The following is a 20069-nucleotide window of genomic DNA, read 5'->3' as shown; positions in this document are numbered from 1 at the left end:
ATCTAATTAGAACAGGATGTTGATCTCTTGCATAGCTATACCTTATGGAGTGTTGGTAACTGCTCTTCTTAGAAGGAAACAGTTCCCATGACTTTTAAGGCCTGCTTCTATGTGCTTCTCCATGAAAAATTTAACAAAACAGAAAGTTCAAAATATATATATTAAAAATTTTATAATTTTGTTCTTGATAGTGCTTCTTTTTAACATGGCTTAGTTTATACTAACTTAAAGTGCTTAAATATGTAGAAACATCATTATGAGTTACACCTGAATCAGCTCTTCCATAAAAGTAATTTCTTTCATATCTTAAATCTATGTTTTTCATTTTCACTTTTTTATGGAATAGTTTTAGACCTTTGGTTTTATTGATTTTTGTCTTTTACTTGGTATATGCTGGTATTTCTTTTGGCTTCAAATAAATTTAAAATATTTCCCAATAAAACCATCTCACCAAATGACAAAGTATGAACTTGGGAGAGAACTTTAATTTTAACTATCTTCCATTTCATTTCAAAACTTCTAAATTGGTCATTGAAGTTCTTCTTCGTGGCATCTGGTAATGGGAAAAGGCATCTAAAATTTATATCTGTGCTCATACCTGCCTTGAAAACTAATCTGTGCCTCTAATAAATATTAAGGATAGAAAAGACCAAAATTTCATCAGTAAATGAAAGTAGTTACTTTTTCTCATAGTTAAGAAGCATAGTCAATTTAATCATGGTTGATTAGACTCGAGTTAACTATATGCAATCTTTATTATGTTCAATAGATTATTAAAACCAAAATACCCTATTTGTACTTTTAAACACTTTAAAATTAGTCCAACATTTTTTTCTGTATAAATTCCATTAAATTCCTTTATTAATATTTCTTTTTTTGAATCTATATTACCCAAAGAACAATACAGGCTGCCTTAACTTTGTATACTTAGCATGTTACAATGAAACAAACTTGTCTAATCTCTAAATAGATGCTGCTAGCTTAGTGTTTCTGAAATAGTCTTTTGTGTACTATTAAGGTAACTGAAATTCCATTTCATGGATGTTCTAAGCTCTTTTGAGTCCTTTATCTGTATTTTTTCCTAGTCTTGAGCACACTGCAGATTACAACAGTTTTGTCTCATCATTATATACTCATATCTCCTGATGTTTCATTACATAAAAATCCTATTCAGCCTGAAATCTAATAGTAGGAAATTTCATTTACAGTATTTATGTTTAAAATAACTCTCATTTTAGAACACTGGTATCCTCTTTTACTCCCTACCTCCAATAAATTGTGCAACTAGCAACTAAATGACACACATTTAGGTACAAATTGAGGTCTTTAATGGATATAAATTACGTGACTGGCTTATGTTTTAAGGAAAATATCAAGAGTTAGTTCATAAGGATCCTTTCTCCCTGATTCAGTTTCAAAGAATGAAGAACTGATATCATGGAAGCTTCTGTGCGCATATGCAGGAGAGTGTACACTCATATTCACTACATGTCCAACAATCCTATTTCTGTGACCAGGTCCTGCCTTCCATGACTTAGGGATATGGCTTCAAAAAATATATTTTTGAAGAATTAGGCCCTGAAATGTGGTTCTGGGGAAGCAAAATAAAAGGCTAAATGCAGTCAATTGTTGTTTATGTGGCAGGGAACAGACTGATGGGATTTTATATTATCTGTATTTAAGGCCCAGTAAAGACCTGGACTGACCACCTCCCTCTCCCACTTAGCTTGGAAATCAACCAGCAGTTGGACCCAGATTTCCTTCAGAGAGGGATAGAGGAGCCGAGTTGGTCACAACTCAATTTGGCTGTGTCTAGGGCTATGTGAGGTGATGGTGTCTCTGGAGCTCTCAACCCAGAACCCTCTCTTATTCACTAGACACCAAGGATATCTAGCTCCAAGACTCCTCCTTTCCTCCCAGTTGTAGTTATTGGTGGTGCAGTACTGTGGTGGTAGCAAGCAGACTTACCCAGTTCAGTCTTTCCTTGTAAAAAGTTAAGCCACCCTTACATATTTACAAGTTGACTTCCTTTTTTTTCCATGGAGTCATTGAGAACCTATTCCTGGTGCCATTAACAGATTACACAAGAGGTCTATATACTAATGTATGCATTTGTAAGAGCAGTGACATGCGCCTTACTAATATCTTGTCCTTTCACAGTGCTGGAGACATGAAAACCAATGAGAACTTTTGGACTCAAGAAAATATGTAACAAATGTCACTCCATACTCAAGGTCAATAGATATGCTGGACACACACCTAAGTTTCTAAAAAAAGCCAGGATTTTTCACACAACTGACGCATTTTTGTTATGCACTCTGAATATGTCTGAACATTTTATTAAAAGATATACTAAGTGAAGATGGTGGATTGTCCAGGTCCAATTCATCAGCTTAAAAGTGATTATAGATAATATAAATCAGACTCATTTTTATCTTAGATCTTTCTTCACTTTTATGCAGTTACAGTGAATAGTATTACTGGAATTGGCTATTAAGAGTGGTGGTTACAAATTCAAAGAATAATTGATTATAATATTCAGATTCATTGAATTTCTAATCATCTCCTTTATAGGAGCTATTCAAGGACTTCTAATTGAATTTATGACCTTGTACTGAAACCGTATCACAAAACTCTTTATGTTTACTCGCATAAGCCTAGTTATTTTACCCTTATATTTATTTTTCCTTCATTTCTTTGGTACTCTAAGGAGAGATGACTTATTTAAGAAGTTAATTAACTAATGCAAAATTTACTCCTATTATCTTCATATTTAATTAAGATTTCTTATTTATGTCATCGCCTTAGCAAGGACTACAAGTATTCCTGAATGTCAGCCTCTTATCTATTTCCCTCAGCTTTTAAACATAATAAAGTGCCTGGATTCTTTATTCAGTATTTCAGATCTCCTTTCTTTCATGTCACAAAAGATAAATGCACATGGCTGCACTGACAACATCACAGCTTTGAAAATGCGTCCACCCGTTACCTTATAAATAGTTCAGTCACTTACTTTAATCCATCTTCTTCTGGCCATCACTCTAATGTCAAACTTACAAGTTTAAGAATGCACTTTTCTCAACTTCTAGTTTTAAAGCAGGAGCACAAAATTCTATTCTCTTCACTAACACAAACTGACAGAGGTAACATTTGGACTGACAAGATGTCAATCAGTAAGCACTGTCATTTAAGAATATGTGATAGTGGTGCCCTGGCATTTTTATTTTGATGAACATTCAGTGTTAACAATGGTGAAAGTCTACCCCTCCTAGGATGTGCACAGGTGAAAAGGCCTCGGTACTGACCTTCCAATTCACTTCTCTCTGTATTTTCAACATTTTGGTATAATCATCCATAATCTCTACTTTTTACATAGTTCTGGTAATTCAATACCTTCTCCCTGCAAGTATGTGTATGTGTGTGTGTGTGGTTTGTTTGTTTTATTTATCCTAGCCAGTTTTTATTTTTTTAATAGCGACTTTTCAGAGCCCATAGCTTTGAGTTTATTAAAATTCAGAGCAGCACTAAAACAAAAGGAATACACATAACACCCACAGAGTTTCTGGAAAGACTGTAGAGTCTCTGGGGGTCATAAAACTTGAAGGAAAAAGATTTTGATATCTATTCAGGATCTAGGACCTGACTTGAGAAGTCTTTAAGTTGCCCTAAAGTTAATAGAAGATTATTAAATAAAATGAAACAGGTACTAAAAATGTTGATGTATGAATTTTATCATTTGACCAAATCCTCTCTTTTGAAGGATTATTATTATCTCATAATTAGGGATTGTGGTTTTGTGGACTTCTATAGGTTGCATATAAGAAATTTGTATCCAACACTCAATATTACCTCTTTCTAAGACTTACAGAACACTTATCTTTACTCTTCAATCCATAAGTTTCTTTGCACTCGTGAGGCTCCCCTGCTGCAAACCAGAGATGAGGTTGGGAGTTACAGTGTAGATTCTATTTACAAAATAGCTGTTTCAGCTAATAGATTTAATTTGCATTCCCCTGTCTCCCAGCGTGGAGTTCTACCCCATGTATGATTCATTCTAAATCAACATTCTGAACTAGAATTAATATTTCTTAATACTAATTTAAGAAGTAAGATAAGTTTTGCAGCTTGAAAATCACAAGTCTTTTCTGGGCAATGTCATCAGAAACCACACAATGGCAGTTACAAGCTTTTTCATTTGAAAATTCCATATCTCAAATCAATTTGTCCCAAAAGTCCACCATAAAAAAATCAATGCAATTTAACTTTTCTTTTAAATAATAAATACATGGTTGAACATTTATCTGTTAACATAGAAAGACAGTAACAATTGTACTCACATGGCACTGTGCGGAGGTAGAGGTTGTCACGGATGATTTGCTGAAGTTCGTGGTCCACAGAACCCTTCTGAAATCGTAAGTTGAGGTAGTGACGAAGATCCTTATCAACAATTCCTCCTAGAATGATAAAGTTTCTTAATGAAGGATGTTGGAAAATATTTTAAGTAGGTAATTTGACGCTGTCTTAAATATAGTCATGAACACATTTAAAGATTTATTTATTTACTTGAGAGAGAGAGAGAGAACATAGGGCAGGGGGGAGGGAGAGAAAATTTTAAGCAGACTCCACACTGAGCACAGAGCCTCAAGTGGGAGCTTGATCTCGCTACCTGAGCTGAAACCATGAGTTGGGTGCTCAACCAACTGCGCCACACAGGAGCCCCTCATGAACCCCTTTAAACCTTACCTCTATAATAATAAAATATAACATTTACTGAGATAATTGTCAGGTCTGTGCTCAGTGTTTTATAATGCATTCTTTAAATTATTTTTCATTTAGAATGAAGTCTATATTATGGCAAAAGATATGTGTCATAGTACATCTCATTGCATGGCTAAAAAAAGACTACTCCCCTTCACCTCCATTGTCCCTTTCCCTCCCACCCTCTGGCGGACACCATTCTACTTTCTTTCTCTATGAATTTGACTACTATAGGCATATCATATAAGAGGAATCATATAAGACTTGCCCTTTGGTGACTGGCTTATTTCATTCCATATGTATTAAAGGTTTGAGAAGACTTTTAACTTATTCAAAGTCACTATGGATTTAGATAAAGTAGGGTGATATGAAAAGTTAAAAGAAAAAAAAAGCCTACACAAATATTAATGCTTTCTCCCTTTATATAATAAATCAAAGTAAATTTCTATGTGCAGATATTTTTAACTTGGGACAAGTTTTGAAAAAAATGAGATTTTTTCTTTTATTGTTATAGTTTTAAAAATTATTATTGTTGTTATTATTATAGAAATAATTTTAAGCCTATTTGCCATTATAACCTAATGAAAAATAAACTGGGCTATAGGTAAGAAAACTTACTCTGTGGATCTATCAAAGATTAATTTCATTTTAAAAAATAATTATTCTACATTATTATCTCATTTTATTTTTTATTTAAGTAGACTCCATGCCCAGCATGGAACCCATGCAGGGCTCGAACTCATGACCCTGAGATCAAAACGTGAGCTGAAACCAAGAGTTGGATGCTTAACTGACTGAGCCACTCAGGTGCCCCAGTGATGCTAAATAATGATTTATCTGAGGCCCTTCTTATTTTTATACTTAAAAGAAATCAAAATACCTATAAAAATATAAATAAGAATTCCTGAAATGTTTCTTTTCAAACCTATTAGGTAACTGAAGCAAGACAAAAAAATTAAAGATAGATTAGGAAATCTATAATAGTCACATAAATCATAGTTTCTTCAAGTCCTTTTGAATCCCCAAATTACAATTCATCAATGTATTTGTACCACTATGACCATGTAAAATAGCATTCTGTGAGTGTGCATAAGCACCTCTTACGTAGTTAATATATTTGTAAACTACATATTGCAACATTTCTGAAGTTTCTGAATCCATTGTTTCAGTTGCCTCATAACCTGCTCAAAGAGCCTCAGTAAGATGCCATAAGAAATAATGCTTTTAACTGAACTATAAGAATTCTTCCAAACATAGTTTCTCATATATTTAACTAAATAATCACAATCTATCTTTCTTCCACCCAATATCATTTGATAGCAGAAAACAAATGACATCAAAGGAAAACATACTGCTTTTTGAGCACATATAAATACTATATCCAGAATGCTTGTACATATAATTTTCCAAATTCAAAACAATTTTCTTAGTCAAAGAAGCAGAGCAGTCTGATAGGAAACTCACTTAAAACTACCATCACACTTATCAACAATTACCTATTATTTATACCTCCAAATGTCCTCCATTTCCATGTGTCTTGGACTTCCTGACATCTCTCCGAAGTAGTTAATAATTAGAAATCCTGAAATTCTGTCTTTCTCCCTTGGTCTTTTCCGGTCAACAGATCATGTCTACCCTTGCTGTTAATTCATTACAGCCACAGAGCAAGCATCCTGCCTGCGTGTTCTCAGCTGTCATTTCTGCAGAGTTGTAAGTGTATAGGTCCTTCAGCAACTGCACCCCAGCTTTCTTCTCTTTTTCTTTCTGTCTAATATGTGGGACATGCCAAGTGATGAGATGATTTCTGGCAGCTCGAGCAAATGCTAACTATAGAACAACAGATGTAGTCTGTCCACTAAAGTAAGCTAGAATCACTCACCTAATGCAACATGGATAAGCTCACATTTTGTAGTCCAGGATGATTTTTGCCCCTGAAAATAAATGATCAGTTTAAACTATTCTTTGACTATAAATACACATTAGCCTCTCCAAAGTTAGCCTATGTAAGAAAACAACAACAAAAGGCAGTCTATGGGGCACCCCGGGTGGCTCAGCGATTTAGCTCCGCCTTCAGCCCAGGGCCTGATCCTGGAGTCCCGGGATCGAGTCCCACATCAGGCTTCCTGCATGGAACCTGCTTCTCCCTCTGCCTGTGTCTCTGCCTCTCTGTGTGTGTGTGTGTGTATCTCTCATGAATAAATAAATAAAATCTTAAAAAAATAAAGGCTGTCCATTCAGTGACTGTTTTTCCCCCCATGGAATAGCCTGCTGAAGTTTCTGATAACTATTTAAAAATCCCTTCCAGAAAAAAAAAAGTAAATAAGTAAATAAGTAAGTAAGTAAATAAATAAATAAATATTTCTTCCACTAATTGAAATGAAAGACACAAATGATCACAATTACTTTGGAAGGACTTCTCTTGCCTCATATGTCACAAATACTTTATTAGTCTTCACAATTTATCATAGCATCTTTCAAGTAAGGCAATTTTATTTATCCTTGTTATGGAGAATTCTGCTACTTGCCTTCCCAGTATTCTTTCCTCTATTCTTTTTTTTTTTTTAATTGAGAACCCTGACTTAGTTTCAGACCCAAACATGCTCTGCTTCAGATAGGTCACATGGTCTGAAATAGGTCTTCACATAGGTCACAGTGGTCTGAAACAGTCATATGATCTAGTTCCTCACTTTCCTAACTGCCCTTTCAGCTTCCAGCAGCTGTGTTCCAGCCATTGAGAACTCACAGAGAAGGAGGGTATTTCTTTCTTCACTGAATTAGATATCTGAGATGGAGCAGCCATATCCTGACCACAAAGTGACAAGCACAAGGGAAAAATCCAACATGCTTAGGAGATTGGAGAAGTTAGAAACAACCTGGGTCCCTGATGGCTTCAATGAGCAGCTAAAACAACATCAGTAACTACATACCTTTAGATTTCTTGTTATATGAGAAAAAGCATATATTTATTTTCCAAAACTATTGTGGTTTTCTGTTATCTGCAACTCTACATGATCCCAATGGCTAAATATGTATGTATAGAACTGTTTTATATATATACATATGTAAAGAGAGAGAGAGAGGAATGTAGTACACACACACACACACACTTAAAGGCACATTTTTCCTTAATTAGCACTTTAAATTAGAGAAGAATTAAGCAATAGGCAGTGAGCAATGGCTGAGCTAAAAAACAGCTCTTGGATCTCAAGACTACTTGACTTCAAGTATTTATTTATTTATTCCAGATTTTATTTATTTATTTATTTATTTATTTATTTATTTATTTATGAGAGACACCGAAAGAGAGGCAGAGACACAGGCAGAGGGAGGACAAGGAGGCTCCATGCAAGGAATGCAATGTGGGACTCGATCCCAGGAATCCTGGATCACACTGAGCCAAAGACAGCCGCTGGGCCACCCAGGCGTCCCTGATTTCAGGTATTTAAGTTAACATTTTAAATTCCCCATGATAAAGTATTCAGTAAATGCTATCTACTATTAAAATAACTGAATAAATCTGCTATGTTATATGCCATAGTTAAAGTTTTTGATTGTGTTGTTATTTCTAGTCTGTGGATTTTTTGTTTCGTCACTTGTTAGTGATACCTGCATTTGCTGCCTTATATCTCCACCAGTCATTCCGTCAAGCAGAGCACTGCTACTGCCAATGCCTTAGCCACTGTACTCTTCTCTTCAAAAAACTCAGTGGTTCTTGCTTACTATTATATTTTAAAAACTCTGAGTTACTTTATTTAACTGTGAAAAGCTATCCATTTATTTTTACAAAATAAAACAATTAAGTTGAAAGATATAATACCTTCTCAAATCACATATTTGGCAATAAGAGATCTGGGAAGAATTTGAAACTAATGATTCTGTTACTAAAGAACACTTTCATAATCTATAGCCTGAAGACCAAATTTCTTAGTCCAAAGCAGTCACGTCTTTCTCAACATGACCCCAAGCAAACTTTTCAGCCTGACATCAAGGGACAACTTAAGAAAAATTCTTTAGACAGAGCTTGATTCAAAGTCTTTATATTGCAAATGAAGAAAGCAAAGCTCTCACAAATTATCCAACACTGGGTTCAGAGCAAAGATGGGATGGGGACTGAATACTAAGTCCAAGATCAAGAAGCTGGCAGATTGGGTATCTGGGGAAGTGGACACCTTCTCCTTGTATCTTCCAATGGCTGAGAGAGAAATCATCTCTCTAATGTTTCTTATAAAGTTACTTAACTTATTAATGAGAGCTTTACCCTTATAACCTAACTACTTCTCAAAGGTTGCCCAGTTTCTAACACCATCATATTGGAGGTTAGGATTTCAACATATGAGGGCAGCCCAGGTTGCTCAGTGGGCAGCCCAGGTGGCTCAGCAGTTTAGTGCCACCTTCAGCCCAGGGCCTGATCCTAGGGATCCGGGATCGAGTCCCATGTCAGGCTTCCTTCATGGAGCCTGCTTCTCTCTCTGCCTATGTCTCTGCCTCTCTCTCTCTCTCTCTCTCTCTCTCTCTCTCTCTCTCTGTGTCTCTCATGAATAAATAAATAAAATATTTTTTTTAAATCTTAAAAAAAAAAGGGATTTCAACATATGATTTTTGGAGGAGGCAAACATTCAGTCCATAATAGTATGTGTAGATCCAAATAAGGTCTTATTTGTAGAACCAAATAAGGTCTCCGCTAGATTTCAATTCTACACTTCCATATAAAGTGTTTACTAAGTGCACTTTAGAGTTGGTGGATTTTTTCTTTTTTTGTAATCAGATAATTGAATTAATTTAATTAAGAATTTATAATTACAAACCACAAGTTATCCCTAGTCTATAAGAAATAAAGCAATGGGTAATCTCCCTAGGATACTGTTTTTTTTTTTTTTTCTGAATTGTCCAGGAAGATAAGTACATCAAGAGACAATGGATTTCATACATTTTCTTTGTTAATTAAGTAGTAAAATAACTAAGCTAAGCAGTCTATAAGAAACTGGAAGAAGAAAAAGACCTATCCATATCTCTAACATATGCCCACAAGTAATTGCAAATTTACTTTATCTTAATTTATTGGGTGGTGGGGAAGTCAAGGAATAGACAGTAGAAAATGATTATAAGGCTATGTGGCTATGTTCCTTTTTAAAAAATAGTTTCTGCCTGGCTTACCTCAAAAATAGAGAAATAAATCACAGGAAAGTTGATTGATTCTGTTAAGATCCACAGCCACAAAATAGGTGACAGACATATCTAATCCAGTCTACCAGAGCAGGCTCCATCCCCTTTTTAGGTGGAAAATTGTACCTTTGGTTTCTGATGATCTAGAGGCCATCTCATTTTCAGGCAGCTAGAGTACTGCACCGAATCACTGGATGCATTTGATCTATACTGGCTATTATATAAATTGTGAGCAAGTAAAACTGTTCCTCCCCCAATAATTCTCCTTTGCCTATTTTAAATAGGAGCACACATATAAGACCCATGGTAACTCACTGTAGATGAATTAATCTGGCTAATTGCTTTTCCATAGCTGGAAACATTGAGGTATATGAAAATCTGTATCCCTTCCATATTTTACTCATAATATTAGAGAGTATAGTCAATCTTTTTTATCACGCTTTAATATCTTTGTGTGTTTTCTTCAAACTTTTAGTTGTATCACATATTTTGTATAAGAAATGCAATAATAAAAGAGTCAACAAAATATATTAAGCAGTTGCAGATCATTAGAAGATTCAAAACTAGAGAGAATAATTGCTATCTCAGAGAAAATGACAGAGATAAATGTCAGTGGTTTATAATATTCTCCAGCTCTATTGAAAATGGCTTTTTATCATTTCCTTCCACCTACTACTGCACAGATGGGATATTATTATTGAGTTTCATTTTTCATTGTTAGTCTTGGTCTCAAAGTAAATGTTAGAGTTGTTCTTATAGTTATGATTATAGGTTCTCTTAGAGAAGAAGAAGTGAATACTTGGTACATGTCTGACATTGTGCTATGTGCTATATAAGCATCACCCTAAATTTTCCAATCAAGAAATGTAAAGGATGGGCACAGGGTTGAAAACAAACTCAAGTGTATATAAAGTTTCTATAATATTTCAAGATGGCTAATTTAGTGCAGGAATAGGGTATTTTTTTGTTAATTTCTTTGGTTCACCTAACTCTTAAACACTGATGTTCTTTATAAAAAGCAGGATGTCACAACAAATTTGACATAACATAAGAAAGAAAGATTTATGGCCAAAACATAATCTGACCTGAATTCAACGTTTTTTTTTCAACGTATATTTTTTTTTGTTTAAATCAGAGATTATACCACTATAAGTTTAAGGGGGAAAAAAACCCCAATCTATTCAAATAGTTATAAATGGATTTGAAATCTTTAATTAAAGATTTACCAACTGTAACACTTTAAGGTTTCTAGCTAAAATTACTAAGGTCAAAGAAAGAAACTACTGTCCAAAATATCTACATAATTCTCTCGGAAATTTTTTTTCACTTGGGTTTTGGTTTATTTTGTTTTAAACTATTTTATCAAGTTCAGGTGTAAATTTGTAAAACTGCAGTGCTAATAATACCACAATTCCAATGCTTGAATCCAAGCATTTACCCTTATTAATTTCTAAAAGCATAAAACAAATTGCTCACACTAGGTATGCCTGAAACACATTCACATATTAAAAGTGAACATGTGGATGGTATTTAAACAATGAATACCTAAGCCTATTTCATTTTATATTAGCAGGCTATTATCCTCAAGTCACCCGAAAAATTTTATTTTTGAAGAGGTGATACTTATTGCGAGTAAAATTGATGAGTATTATCAGGAATAGATTTGTAAACATACAACATTGTTTCATGTTTTGAGAACTATAAAACAAGGTCAGTCCTCGTCATTTAATTTTTTGCTAACCTAGTGCAGCTTAAAACTACCAGATGACCTGGTGCAATAGATGGTGCACTCCAAATGTCTTCATGCTGAAAAGTATCATGACATAGGCCACATTGCCCAAACTGACTTAAAAAGCCAGAGCATTACTTTTAAGTCCATTCTACAATGACAATACAAAGAAATTCCCTGACAAAATTGGTTCCAAAGAACAGACTAATATATCTTCCATAGGCTGTGTCTTGATGGACCAGGACAAATGAAGTTATAAGAATTCTAGGCACATGATTTGAATTGCTACAGGCTGACTTCGAATAATGAAGAATGTGTTCCAAAAGTTTATTTGGCATGCAGAATTTTTTTCCCATAGAAATAATGTAGCCTATTATAATTATGTATTTGGCCCATCTATAAGTCTTTTAAATTAATTAGGCACCTGAAATACATTATTCAGAGTATGTTGAAAAAACATATAATTGTTATAGGTGCCATGTATAACAATGCTTCCTGGGAGGTGGGGGCAGGCTAATACCAGTTACACTTCCAAGTTAGGTTTACGGGCCCTGAAAATTCAAAACACTTCTTTAAAGGAGCATTCGAATGGAACACTTTCAGCTCCAAGACGCTGGTGGGGATTCTTGCTGATATCCATACAGATTCCTCAGGGCAAGGATGAGTGAGGAATGGGGGGCGGGCAGCCTACTGGAGGGCAATTCCATATGTCCCTGTGTATATGCTGATGGGAGCATGAGCATCCTGCTGATGTATTTCTTCTTAGACCTGCTCAGGCCAAACTCTTTTTCTTTGCACTTGCTCAGCTCACAGTTTATTCTGAGGGGCTGCCGGCCTCAGTTCGTGTTGCCATCATCCATTTGATGTGATTTCACTATAAAATGGGCTATAATCTCTTTAATTCCTATTTTACAAAAAAATACAGAATCACTTTTAGATTTCTTGGGCATCCTTTTTTTATTTTTAAATGATTTTATTTATTTATTTATGAGAGACACAGAGAAAGAGAGAGAGAGAGAGGCAGAGACACAGGCAGAGGAAGAAGCAGACTCCCTGCAGGGAGCCTGATGTGGGACTCGATCCTGAGTCTCCAGGGTTAGGCTCTGGGTCGAAGGCGGCGCTAAACTGCTGAGCCACCCGGGCTGCCCTTTCCTGGGCTTTCTTAAAAATACTTTATTACTGGGGTGCCTGCGTGGCCCAGTCGGTTAAACAACGGACTCTTGATTTCGGCTCGGGTCATAATATCAAGGTTGTGAGACTGAGCCTCTACCAGGCTCCAAGCTTGGCGTGGAGATTCTCTCCATCTCTTAAGATTCTCTCTCTCCCTCTGCCCCTCCCGTCCCTCTAAAAAAACCTTTATTACTCATAAAATCATGAAAAAATATCTGAAATTCCTTTCCCAGAAAAAATGTGTAAGTCCCTAGCCATTTTATCTACCCATCCTTCTCCCCTGTGCAATACATAAATATCTTTTTTTTGATCAAATGAACAAAATTTATTATAGATTTCTACTTTTCAGTTTTTTTTTGTTTCATTAGTGTGAGGAGGTTGCCTTATAATTTTCTTCATTTTTTAAATAAATTTATTTTTTATTGGTGTTCAATTTGCCAACATATAGAATAACACCCAGTGTTCATCCCGTCAAGTACCCATCTCAGTGCCTGTCACCCAGTCACCCCCACCCCCCGCCCACCTCCCCTTCCACCACCCCTAATATCTTATACACAGTATACATTATAAACATAGTATAGACCCTGTAGGAAAGACAAGGTCAGTGGGTAATAGTGGAAAATTGAGGGTTACAAAGCCTGGAAGATATTTTCAGATTGCAGAAGAACTCTAAGCTCACCCAACCCAGTTAAATATGTCATTCGAGGAATATGATGTGTGTTTGTGTGTGTGCATAGATGTGTGTGTTAGGGAAGCAGAAATGGGTGGAAAATAAGAAGTAAGCCACTGGGGGCTATGAGAATGGAAATAGAGTAAGGAAGGACATAGAAGGTTTTATTATCATTCTTGTGTCTCTAGGTTGCTACTACTTCTACCCCTGAAAGCCAAGGCCCTGATCCAACTCAGGAGAGAAATGAGAAGCAGGGGATCCCTGGGTGGCGCAGTGGTTTGGCGCTTGCCTTTGGCCCAGGGCGCGATCCTGGAGACCCGGGATCGAATCCCACATCAGGCTCCCGGTGCATGGAGCCTGTTTCTCCCTCTGCCTATGTCTCTGCCTCTCTCTCTCTGTCTCTCTGTGACTATCATAAATAAATAAAAATTAAAAAAAAAATTAAAAAAAAAAAGAAATGAGAAGCAGGAGCTGGTTTTGAGAGACTGAACTCAAACAATATCCGAGATTGCAGGGGAAAGGGAAGTGGGAGAGAAAAAAAAAAGCCTCTTGAGCAGAAGAAAAACATGCCTGCTGCCAACTGCCCAACACTGCTGTGCCTCCAAGTGGCTCGAAAGAGAAGTATGAATCAAGAAAGAAGTATAGTCAAAGACTTGGAAAGTAAGTTGTATTATAATGGACTTTAACTGAATTATAAAATTACTTCCTCCAATTAGAGTTTTAGGGGCTATTTATACACTTGCCAGGCATGGTGCTATAGATTAGTAAATTCAATTATCCATACCTGAAGGCTATCAATTAAAATTTCCTAAAAATTCATTTTTAGACATCTGGGGCTGTATTGCCTGTAGAATTATAGGGAAGACTAAGCCAGCAATAGGAAAGAAAAAAAAACCCACACAATTAACCAAAGGTATTCTTGATTGCTTTCCATTCCCTAATTACATATGAAATTGTGCATGACTTTTGGGCTGATAAAAGGATATTTAGAGGTTACCATCTTAAGCAAATCCAACTTATCCCTAGAATTACTTGCAATAAAAACCTGCTGAAAATATTTATTTGAAGTAAACTTCCATTTTTACTAAACTATTATTATTTATTCTTGACAATTTTTTATGAAAATGTTATGTGACTCTTTACCTAATAATGTATTTTGAAGTCAAGTAAAATATAGAGGCTACAAACCTCATAGGAAATTAGTTTTTATTGCTTTAGGAAAGAAATGACAGCAGAGGAAAATAAAAAATCAAATCTGATAAGGGGGGAAGCACACACATGCATATGGTACATGATTTCACATTTTAGGGTGTTGTTAAAGGGGGTTGTATTAAAAGGAGCTGAAGGTAAGTACTTTCTGTAGACAGATCCAAGAAATAGAAAATATTTTTATGTTGCCCATTAAGATTTATCACAGAGCATCACCATTATATTAGGAAATCAGCATATAGTAGGGATAAATGTTATTCTTCATTTGTGACAAACTTCATTTTCCTACCTAAGGCAAATTTTATTCTTTAAAGCCTAGCACAATGCCTTATAATTGATTTGTATTCAATAAATATTAGTTGAATTACATTCCTGCTTAATTGATGACTTAAATGATTTTCTTAGTATTAATAAATATTGCAAATATATTGCAAATAGTATTAAAAGATATTGCAAATATATTGCAAATATATAATTCTGAAATTTATAAAAGTTCAAAAATGCTTCCTGTCATAAAAGAGGGTCAATCATTATAATATATTTCTTTTTTGGACTGATACTATGAGTTATTTGCTATGTCAGGAAAGTGGATCTTACTTAGTTAACCCTGTGGTATAAATATCTCATCTGAATGAAAGCTAACTTTCTTTTGTCAAATAATCACCTCTATAATCTAAGAGAAATGATTTTGTTTTTGAAGGTAAGTATAAAAAATAAATATATTTTGTAGTATGTTTATTTTATGTTTTAGGAAATATGCAACTGAGAATCTTAATATTAACTGGGATAATATTAACATTTATGCTCAGCCATGTACTCTTATTATATACTAATTGAAATCATACTGCAGCAAAGAAAGAGAATTATTTTACATCTTCTTTCTGCATAATAATTTTTACAAAACAGTACAATGATTTCTAGTCTTGGATGATTAACACTTTTTTAAAAAAATATTTATTTATTTGAGAAAAAGAGAGAGAAAGAGAAAGGGCACATTGTGCCAGGGGTAGGTGGATAGAGGCAGAGGAAAAGAATCCAAGCAGACTCCCCACTGAGCATGGAGCCTGACGGGTCTGGATCTCAGGCCCCTGAGATCATGACTTGAGCTGAAATTAAGAGTCAGATCCTTAACCAACTGTGACACCCAGGCACTCGTGATGAGTAACACTTTTAAAGGTAATATCTAATAGCTAACTCTTGGAAAATCAGGAGGAATGTCTAAAATTTTCATTACTTTGAAAATAAAAGACAACCTACAGAATGGGAGAAGATATTTGCAAATGACATATCAGATAAAGGGCTAGTTTCCAAGATCTATAAAGAACTTATTAAACTCAACACCAAAGAAACAAACAATCCAATCATGAATTGGGCAAAAGACATGAAGAGAAATCTCACAGAGGAAGACATAGACATGGCCAACATGCACATGAAAAAATGCTCTGCATCACTTGCCATCAGGGAAATACAAATCAAAACCACAATGAGATCCCACCTCACACCAGTGAGAATGGGGAAAATTAACAAGGCAGGAAACCACAAATGTTGGAGAGGATGCAGAGAAGAGGAAACCCTCTTACACTGTTGGTGGGAATGTGAACTGGTGCAGCCACTCTGGAAAACTGTGTGGAGGTTCCTCAAAGAGTTAAAAATAAACCTGCCCTACGACCCAGCAATTGCACTGTTGGGGATTTACCCCAAAGATTCAGATGCAATGAAACGTCGGGACACCTGCACCCCGATGTTTCTATCAGCAATGGCCACAATAGCCAAACTGTGGAAGGAGCCTCGGTGTCCATCAAAAGATGAACGGAAAAAGAAGATGTGGTTTATGTATATAATGGAATATTACTCAGCCATTAGAAACGACAAATACCCACCATTTGCTTCAATGTGGATGGAACTGGAGGGTATTATGCTGAGTGCAGTAAGTCAATCGGAGAAGGACAAACATTGTATGTTCTCATTCATTTGGGGAATATAAATAATAGTGAAAGGGAATATAAGGGAAGGGAGAAGAAATGTGTGGGAAATATCAGAAAGGGAGACAGAACATAAAGACTCAACTCTGGGAAATGAACTAGGGGTGATGGAAGGGGAGGAGGGCGGGGGGGTGGGGGTGAATGGGTGATGGGCACTGAGGGGGGTACTTGACAGGATGAGCACTGGGTGTTATTCTGTATGTTGGCAAATTGAACACCAATAAAAAATAATTTATTATTTAAAAAAAAGAAAATAAAGTATCCATTGACCTGAAAATTACCTTGTTTTAATGATATCAACATGGCAGTTATTAATTTTGTTAATATTAAAGATATTTGAAACAATTCATTAAAGAAGACTGATTTTAGAGGTGATTTGCTAAAGATGGGGTTTATATTCGACAGAAAACACCATGTTAAATAAAGACCCTCTCCAATCTGCAATGTTTCTTGATTTTGTAGCTATCATTATATTTGACTTGAAATACTTATATTTTTTTATTCCAACTTCAAGTCAGGCAATTCTGTTTTGTGGCGAGAGAGGATATCATTTGAGAACTAATTTTTTTTTTAAGATTTTATTTATTTATTCATCATAGTCACAGACTGAGAGAGAGAGAGGCAGAGACACAGGCAGAGGGAGAAGCAGGCTCCATGCAGGGAGCCTGACGTGGGATTCGATCCCGGGTCTCCAGGATCGCGCCCTGGGCCAAAGGCAGGCGCCAAACCGCTGCGCCACCCAGGGATCCCGAGAACTAATTTTTAATTCAAATTCTTTAGTGTAAAATACAGAACGTGAGGTCTGGAGCATTAAATTAGATTATTTAAAGTTTCATTTACTCAGTGTTAATTAACTACAATAATACTATTACCCTTTCTGTGTGTAGAATATTATTTATTTTAAATATTTTTAGTATTTGTCACTGCATCTGTCTAACAGAAGAACTGTAAATGATAAATAGAGTAGTGTTTCAATCTATAAATGATTAAAGCATTTCAGAGATTAATTGACTTGGATAAACATACAACAGAGCTGCAACATCTACTTAGATTTCTTCATTCTGTGCCAAGTAATAACTCTGCCATGCTAGTAATAAGCAGCTAGAAGGGAGAAGAGTATACACACAAGACAGCGTGCCCCCAAAGGAGATTTGGTTACCTGGTTATTTTACATATAATATCTATGGCTCACCATCTCTGAGTATAAGCCACTACTGCTGAGAGGAGTGTGTAACATCCTCTATGGTACCGGGCCCCAAAAAAGCTTTGAATATCTGCTTTAAGTTCAGACTCTAGCCTGAACTTAATTTTTTAAAAAAGATCTTATTTATTATTTATTTATTTGACAGAGTGTGAGAGAAAGCAGGAGGGATGGTGGGTGAGAAAGGGGCGGGGTGGGCGGGACTCCCCACTGAGCAGGGAGCCCAATGCAGGGCTTGAGTCCAGAACCCCGAGTTCATGATCTAAGCCAAAGCAGACCCTTAACCAATTGAGCTACCCAGGTGCCCATATTCTTTTTTTTTTTTTTAAAGATTTATTTATTTGAAAGAGAGAGAAAACACAAGCACGAGTGGGGCGAGGGGCAGAAGGAAAGAATCTCAAGCAGACTCCCTGCTGAGCATAGAGCCCATGCAGGACTCCATCCCAGGACCCTGAGACCATGACCTGAGTGGAATTAAGAGCTGGACACCCAACCAACTAAGCCACCCAGGTGTGCCTGAACTTAATCCTTGAGAAAACAAAACATGAGTGGACAGGAGTTGGTGACTGAACTAGATTTGGATTTGGCCATGGAAGAACAGAAGACTTCACCAAGATTTCCAGCTGAGTGATTGAGAAAATTATAGCAACACTGACAGAGATTGGATTGTTGGGGAAAGGAGGTATTTTATTTTGTTTGTAAGGGTGTGGCAATTTGGCAGACCACGTGAAATCCATTACATGTTGGATGAATGAACAAAGAGGAGGTAAAAGGAGATAGAATCTACTGATATGAGTGGTATTATGACATACCCTTCTCAAACAACTGATCTTATGTTCTACTTAAAATCAATCGATAGTGAGGACATTAAGACAGAAATCCCAGAATTCTCCTTGAAAATAAAGTTCTCCAAAATCTCTTTTAGGATGATGCTTTTTCAATTGATATGACTCGGATTATTTATATACAACACTGCAGGATAATTTCTATGCAAATATCTTGTCACAGTCCATGATAAAATTGCAAAAGCCTGGAATACTGATATGGAACTTATCACTGATTACCTTCACAAGTAGGTCTCAGAAACGGAATCTCAATAAATCACTACCATTCTTTCTAAACAACTATCACCTTATCAGCATGCTAAGAGTTAGAGATAGCAATCATGTTCTTTATAAGCATGATACAAATCACCAAAGAGCTGCAACAAATCTCTCTCTCATTCTTAAATGATCATGTTTAGAATTACCTTCCTCTTCCCTGTTCTACTTGGTTCTTATCTCTGATCAAATACTACTTCTCACCCTGTGTAAACTTGTTATGTCCCACAACCCCACTGTCAACATTTATTGTTCTCCTTCTCTACTTATTTGCCCAGCAGTTACCACTACCTAAAGTAGGTTATGTATTTACCTGTTTGTTTACTGTTTAAGTTGTTAGCATGTAAGCTCCATGAGAGAGCAGAGTCCGACACCTCGTAGGTATTCAATAGGTATTTGCTCATTGAAAACAAAACAGATGCAGATGAAAAGCACTTCTGGAGACACTATAAGCTAGCAATAGCATAACACAATAATAAGATCTCATTATGTCTCAAAAATGCCTAATTTTTCCACATTAAATGTTTAACAGGCTCCATGACTTATTTATATTAAAAGTTAAATTAATATCCATGACCATGAAGGGCAATTAGCAGATTTTATAAATTATGCTAACTCATTACATTTCAGTCACAATGGATAATTGGTGGCATCTTGAGGTCAAGTTTTATGTCTTGATTAAAGATGTCTTTATAAAAATATATTTACTGCTTTGGCTTCTTTATGTAAAATGCATACTCAGCTTATTCTATTAATAATAAAAATGCTCTACGTCACACTGTTATGGCAAAAAGTTTGTTTGAAGTTAAAGTATATGATGATGTCATGAGTTATCATGTAAATGTTTTATTAAAATTGATTTAGATCATCACAAATTTCTTTAGCAATAAACACACAGAAGAGAATCATCAAATATAAAGTTAAAATAATCTTTACTATGTGCAATGTAGTCACACAAGGTATGAAACTGTACAGAATATTAACTAATAAGCAACCGTATTGTGATGTTACAAGAAAGTTCAAGAAAATGGTGGCACCAACTCTAATACATAATTTTAACACAGCTGAAATTTATATTAGTAAAGAT

General features: G+C 35.6%; 1 protein-coding gene across 39 annotated transcripts in view; it reads right to left on the bottom strand.

Annotated features, from left to right (window-relative positions):
- MAGI2 (membrane associated guanylate kinase, WW and PDZ domain containing 2) overlaps nucleotides 1-20069 on the bottom strand; it is a 1307576-nt gene that overhangs the window by 935219 nt on the left and 352288 nt on the right. For all 39 annotated transcript variants that reach the window (XM_072759854.1, XM_072759849.1, XM_072759863.1 and 36 more), the window contains one exon: nucleotides 4338-4454. In XM_072759854.1, coding sequence (XP_072615955.1) covers nucleotides 4338-4454 — 117 coding nt within the window. The remainder of the gene's footprint in view (nucleotides 1-4337; nucleotides 4455-20069) is intronic.

Source organism: Vulpes vulpes, chromosome 5, assembly GCF_048418805.1.
Source record: "Vulpes vulpes isolate BD-2025 chromosome 5, VulVul3, whole genome shotgun sequence".
In the NCBI taxonomy this organism is placed as follows: domain Eukaryota; kingdom Metazoa; phylum Chordata; class Mammalia; order Carnivora; family Canidae; genus Vulpes; species Vulpes vulpes.
Note: the sequence above shows the minus strand (reverse complement) of the source record. Positions and strands in the feature narration are given on the sequence as shown.